Source organism: Apis laboriosa, unplaced genomic scaffold (genome assembly GCF_014066325.1).
Source record: "Apis laboriosa isolate Shangri-la unplaced genomic scaffold, ASM1406632v1 scaffold47_cov149, whole genome shotgun sequence".
Classification (NCBI taxonomy): Eukaryota; Metazoa; Arthropoda; class Insecta; order Hymenoptera; family Apidae; genus Apis; species Apis laboriosa.
In genome coordinates this window covers 2,828,613-2,834,612 of record NW_025223437.1, presented here as the reverse complement: position 1 = coordinate 2,834,612, position 6,000 = coordinate 2,828,613, and the positions used below count along the sequence as shown (strand labels likewise).

Sequence of the window (6,000 nt, the reverse complement as noted above, 5' to 3'; positions counted from 1 at the left end):
TAATGGTTATTATTTGTGTGTTACTATTAAATATTAAAGAATAATGAATATTAAATTGAATAAAATTAATCATTAAAAATACGAATATTTACTTAGAATATCTTTTTAGAAGAATATTTGGCAAAAACTATGAATTTTTCTTAAGGAATCGTTCAAAAATATCATATGCATTATTTTAATAGATATATTACGAAATATGAAAATATTTTACATAAATTCATTAAAATAAATTATAAAATATAATAAAAAATACTTACATTCTTTTATTTGCTCTCTTAAAATACTTTTTTTTGCACTAAAAGTGTAAAGAAGAAATCACATCGGCACTTTCAAACTCACATTTTTACAACTGTCATGCTTGCGATTCTCGAAAAAGTCAAGAGAATTATTATCGATTATAAATCGATTATATTAACGGCGCGAAATTTAAATTTTCATTATTGAATAGACATAAAACATAAAACTATTTTTTATAAAAATATATATATATAAATATAATTGTAAAATATACTTTTTTTATTTTTTTATCGATATTTAATATTTAAAAAATTATTTATTAATTAACTGGAAAGAATTATTATTATATAAATAGCATTTTTATAGAGTCAATTCTATCTTCTATATTGTTAAATCTATACTGTCAATTATTAACGTGTTCAATAATTTCTTTTTATTTTTATAATTCATAATTAGATAATGAATGAAGAAACTGTGTGGCAAGAATTATCAGAAATATTTGCTGATCCTCCTGAAACAAGAGATAAATGCTTACAGTGCAAGTATGTAAACATATGTGATTAGGTTATGTTTATATAAATCTTTATAATGAAATAAATATATTTTATATTAATAAAATAAAGAAATAACTTCTAACATTATTCCTTTTTTATTCATTATATTTATATTATATGAATACAGGAGACCAGTACCAGTATGTTGGTGTCCAGGGTTACCAAAACATCCTATATGTCCTGCATCAAAAATAATAATTTTACAACATCCAGCTGAAGCAAAACGTTGCTTAAGAACGGCACCTATGCTTGCTCTAGGATTAGAACCTGGAAAATGTATAATTTATAGGTAATTAATTTAAAATATAAAAATATTACATCAAAAATTAAAAGTTAATGTTATAATTTTCTTTTATTTTAGAGGAAAAAAATTTCCACTTTCAAAACATGAAGGCCTAACAGAAATTTTAAATGATAAAAATAGTATATTATTATATCCATCTCCAGATGCCATAGCACTTAATAAATTAAATCCTGTTGGAATTAATGGACAGAAACCTTATAATCTTATTTTATTAGATGGAACTTGGCCACAAGCAAAGGTAATATAATTTTGTAATTTCATTAATTCATGTATTGAAATATATAAAAATGTTATTTTTAAGGCAATATATCATTCAAGTCCAGCATTATGTGTTTTACAAGCATGTAAATTAGTTGGAGTTCCAACAAGTGAATATGTTATTAGAACACAACCAACTGAAGGTTGTTTATCTACACTTGAAACTGGTGCATTTGCACTTTCTATTTTAGAAAATGATCCAGAATTGAAAGATAAAATGCTTGGACCATTACATTATCTTTGCCGGTAAGTTTTTAATAACATAATAAACTCAATTTTATAAAAGTAATAATTTAAAAATTTTAGATTTCAACTAGAAAATGGTGCTGTAACTCATCAAAGTAAAGAATTTTTAATTAAACAAAAAGCTTATCCAAAACTTATAGGACGGAGATTAGCTAAGCAATTACGTATGCTGCCAGAGGAATCTACATGACATTTTTTATTTAATAGTTCTTAGAAAGTTGATATTTTATAAGAAATATGTAATTTTTATAGCCATATTTTTGAAAAATACAAAGATACAAATAAGATAAACGAATAATATTTTTAATTTAAAAGTATATTTTTATAAATATTGCAGCATGTTATTTCATATTTTTTGACAATATACGAAAATCAAATTTCATATTTCCATATTGTGGTGCAAAACTAAATGACCATAAAACAGTACTTTGTTGTGTAACATGTGTTATATCTTTAAATAAATGTACGCCTTGTCTTGTAAACGGATCCCATGATATCCGAGTTCCAGATTGTATTTCTACGGTAGGTCCCGACGATATTGTGATTTCGGAATTCAAATGCCAATCAATCCATAGAGCTACACCATTACACATTCCATTCCTAAATTTAAGTAAAAAATATATAAAATATAAATATTATAATTTATAACAATTATTAATATAAAATATCATAAGAGCTTACGTTAAAATAGGCACAGTTTCTGAAATATTTACATCTTCAATTTCATTTACATTTTGTGTTAAATCAAATTTTTTAATAACGAAAGGTAAACTTAATGCTTTAGTAGGATATTCCCACAATGGTTGAACTTCTACAGGACTATCACTTTTATCACTTGATGCCTATAATACATCATAAAAATTAATTTTTCTATTACATCTTCTAATTTGTATTCACTTACTTGTATAAGTTTGTCAAAAATAGATAGATCAAAACCCTCACAGACTCCAAGAGGTGCTCGTATTTTATGCAAATCATTAAACTCAACTATAACTCCCATTATTGTTGCTGCAATTGGAATCCTTTGTATTTGAGAAGAATATCTTGAAATTAAATACCAGAAGTAAAGATTTTCCCATGGTACAATTGAAGTAATAAAATATGGTTCACCAAAAATTAAATTAATTTCATTTTCGGGAGGTAAATTATCTACTGATTCAATAATTTCTACTTTTTCCGAAAGTTCGTTCTTTTTAACAAACATTTCAATACATTTTTTGGATAAAAAGTTTGTCTCCAAAACGAATATCTTTTTCGCACCTAATTTAATAGCTGCAAGACCCAATAAACAGCCGTCCGAAAGACATAAACATATTGTATCTGGTGTAATTTTTTCTTCTAAAACTTTGATATATTTTTCATTTCGTGTATAATCATTTAATTGTCCTATTCGTGTTCTACAATAAGCCACATGTACATTACAACCGCAGACAGGTCTTTCACAATCTGGTGCTTCATTTCTGTAAGCAAAATGATATATACAAATCTACAAATTATAAAATAATGTAATGAGATATTTACATTGGCTTACATTGATTCATTTATTAATTGGAACCATAATGAATATTCATCATGATATCCAATTAAACTAACTTCATTGTTAACAGTAACTGGAGTTTCAACAGGTAAATAATAAATAGCTTGCATCCAATGATCCCTCCATGGTATTAAATCTGCTATTGTTTTCAAACTAAAACCTTTATTTTGTAAGATTTTTGTATCTGGATGTTCCCACACTGGTGCACAACTTAATAAAACCTAGATAAAGAACTATTTAATAATAAATTTAAAATCTTAATGATAATTACCTGATTATTTACAAATGATAATTACCTGATTATTTACATCCATAATTAAATCCCACCACATAAAAATAGCATGTGCAGTACCATTTATAATTGGTTTTACATGCAAACATCTTTTTTCATCATATAATAGAGTTGATTTACCAGATAAATCAAACCTAGAATTTTTATTTTATATTTCACTATCAATGAAATTCTTTTAATATTGAATAATTTATATACATATATTTACTTAAATAATAATAATAATAAATAATAATAATATACATATATTTACTTAAATATAGGTTGAGGAGGTAATAAAGGCTTAAATGCATCATCAGGAAATTGTGTTAATTGTATATCATGTACTGCAGCTGCTCCAGAACAAGATTTTACAGAATGTGGAGTGTTTAATAAATACTTATTTTTAATTTTAATAGGACATATTGTATTCCATGCACATACAGCAGAACTCTCTACTACTTGTACCCAAATAGTAGCACTATGTGGAATTACAATACTATTTTCCTAACATAAAATAAGTAAATTAAATATATTAAATTATATAAATTATATAAAAGTGTATGATTTGTACTTCAAGAAGATTTTCATGAGCATGACGAAATGTAGAAAGTGCTCCTTCTCCAATAAGTTCAGTATCAAATACTTCAGTAACCAAAATGTTTGCTTTTTTAACCATATCACCATTTTTTCCAATAGTCATTTTTGTAGAACGTTTATGTATTAATTTAATTTTGTCTTCAAAGCCATTTTCTTGAATTATTTTTATAGCACATTTAGCCATTGGTGTAAAAGCCTAAAAAAATATAATTTTGTAATATACAAATAATATCATAATATTAATAATTTATAAACTTATTGTGTCTGGTGAAGTTTACTTCACAAGCTGTAATACTATCTGCACCACATTTAGCAGCCATCATTGATAATAAACCAGTTCCAGTTCCTATATCAAGTACATTAGCTTCTTCTCCATTTTGGTGCTTTTTTTCAATTGCAGCTTTAATACCTAGGTAATATTTTTGATTCTATAATTATAAAAAAATTTTTAAACATAATAAATAGAAAATCATTTTAGAACATTTTAACAGAAAGTACTAACTCTTTCATGATCATGCAACATATCAGCAAATGCTGATCGAGCAATTTCTTGATGATAATCATAATTTTCATCTTTTTCTTCCCAATTAATTGTTCCCGTTAAAGGATTTAAACACTGAATAAAGATACTCATATTTCGTATCCGAATTAATTGAGAAAAACAAATTTTGAGCATAACCTTCTTACGACATAAACTTTTTAAATCACATAAATGCAAATTTTATTATTCAATTATTAAATATATTTATTTATAAAGATAACAAGAAATAAAAAAAAAATGAAGACAACAATAAAAAAATAACATGAAGTCAATATCAAATATTTATTTAGACCAATTTTTGTTTATCAACAATAAATTCAGTATCACAAGTTTGAAATCTGAGATTAGAATTAACATATAATGTATTGAAAAATTGAAGAAAATCGCGTTATAATTGATATGTGAGTTACAGATAATAAAATAAATTAAATAACATAAAATTAATAATTATATAAAAATAATTTCAATATTATGACAAATACAAACTACACACGTGCAAATATATATAACCATAGATAAAATATAGAATAGACCCAACTACCTAACATCCAATATATTTTCATGTCCCATCTCCATGTCGAGTAGCTTCAGAGCCCCCTTACGATTTAATTAAGTATAGACAAAGAGAGCAAACAATAAGAGAAGGATAGAGATAGGATAAAAATATGGAAATCAGCGCCATCTTCAGAGTGCCGTAAATGAAACTCAATGCACAAGGACAGAAAACAATAAGAAAAGGATAAAGATAAATAAGAACTGATTAATAGCGTCATCTCTTGAATATCAAAGACATTTTTTTAAAAATAGAGCCGATAAAATAGAGTCAGAATTAAATATCAACGCCATCTCTTAAGTAGAAACCTGAGAGATGGCGCTAATATTCAATTTTGATTCTACCTTATCTTGTTTTTTAATAAATGTCTTTGATACTCAAGAGATGGCGCTAATAATCAGTTCTTATCTATCTTTATCCTTTTCTTATTATTTTCTGTCCTTGTGCATTGAGTTTCATTTACGGCACTCTGAAGATGGCGCTGATTTCCATATTTTTACCCTATCTCTGTCCTTTTCTTTATATTTAATTTCTTTGTTTATACTTTCTCTTGGCGGGTAACTACAAATGAAATATGAAATGTCAATTAAATACATTTTCATTATTTTTCTTTCAAAAATACAATATATTTGTATCTTTAATATAAAAAATATAGATAATAAATTCCAGATTTTATAATTTATCTCCTAAAATATAATATACACGAATTTTTTAACATAAAGGTGTAATAAAATTTACAAAAAAAGTTTAATCTAGGGAATAACAAAAATTTTTAAAATATTCTATCGAAGATTCTTATAGAAAAATTTTTTTTTGTTTAATTTTATATTGAAACTTAATTTCAATTCTAACCAAGTAACGTTTCAATCTTATTCCAATTCGAATCGGTAATGTTGAGA

General features: G+C 25.1%; 2 protein-coding genes across 3 annotated transcripts; one reads left to right on the top strand and one right to left on the bottom strand.

Annotated features, from left to right (window-relative positions):
• The first annotated feature begins 621 nt into the window (after nt 1-621).
• LOC122716580 (tRNA-uridine aminocarboxypropyltransferase 2) lies at nt 622-1,906 on the top strand. Its single transcript, XM_043939806.1, has 5 exons — nt 622-779; nt 919-1,080; nt 1,153-1,333; nt 1,397-1,599; nt 1,660-1,906. Exons 1-5 carry the CDS (start codon nt 697-699, stop codon nt 1,787-1,789), a joined length of 759 nt encoding a protein of 252 aa, XP_043795741.1. The 5' UTR covers nt 622-696; the 3' UTR covers nt 1,790-1,906.
• On the bottom strand, nt 1,870-4,924 carry LOC122716579 (protein arginine N-methyltransferase 7). 2 transcript variants are annotated; one of them, XM_043939804.1, is made up of 9 exons: nt 4,510-4,924; nt 4,286-4,435; nt 3,982-4,203; nt 3,682-3,914; nt 3,433-3,562; nt 3,131-3,357; nt 2,501-3,059; nt 2,281-2,441; nt 1,870-2,199 (listed from the first exon to the last, which is right to left on the bottom strand). In XM_043939804.1, exons 1-9 carry the CDS (start codon nt 4,681-4,683, stop codon nt 1,941-1,943), a joined length of 2,115 nt encoding a protein of 704 aa, XP_043795739.1. In that variant the 5' UTR covers nt 4,684-4,924; the 3' UTR covers nt 1,870-1,940. The 2 variants fall into 2 exon arrangements, with proteins under 2 accessions (XP_043795739.1, XP_043795740.1); XM_043939805.1 differs by having other exon boundaries at nt 4,286-4,416; nt 4,510-4,650.
• Nucleotides 4,925-6,000: the final 1,076 nt, after the last annotated feature.

Excerpts from the sequence above, each read along its gene's own strand:
- LOC122716580 (XM_043939806.1), top strand. The coding sequence starts at position 697 with ATGAATGAAGAAACTGTGTGGCAAGAATTATCAGAAATATTTGCTGAT. Across the intron at positions 780-918 it reads GATAAATGCTTACAGTGCAA|GAGACCAGTACCAGTATGTT; the intron begins GTATGTAAACAT and ends ATATGAATACAG. Across the intron at positions 1,081-1,152 it reads GGAAAATGTATAATTTATAG|AGGAAAAAAATTTCCACTTT; the intron begins GTAATTAATTTA and ends CTTTTATTTTAG.
- LOC122716579 (XM_043939804.1), bottom strand. The coding sequence starts at position 4,683 with ATGCTCAAAATTTGTTTTTCTCAATTAATTCGGATACGAAATATGAGT. Across the intron at positions 4,204-4,285 it reads ATAGTATTACAGCTTGTGAA|GCTTTTACACCAATGGCTAA; the intron begins GTAAACTTCACC and ends ATATTTTTTTAG. Across the intron at positions 3,060-3,130 it reads CAATTAATAAATGAATCAAT|AAATGAAGCACCAGATTGTG; the intron begins GTAAGCCAATGT and ends TTTTGCTTACAG.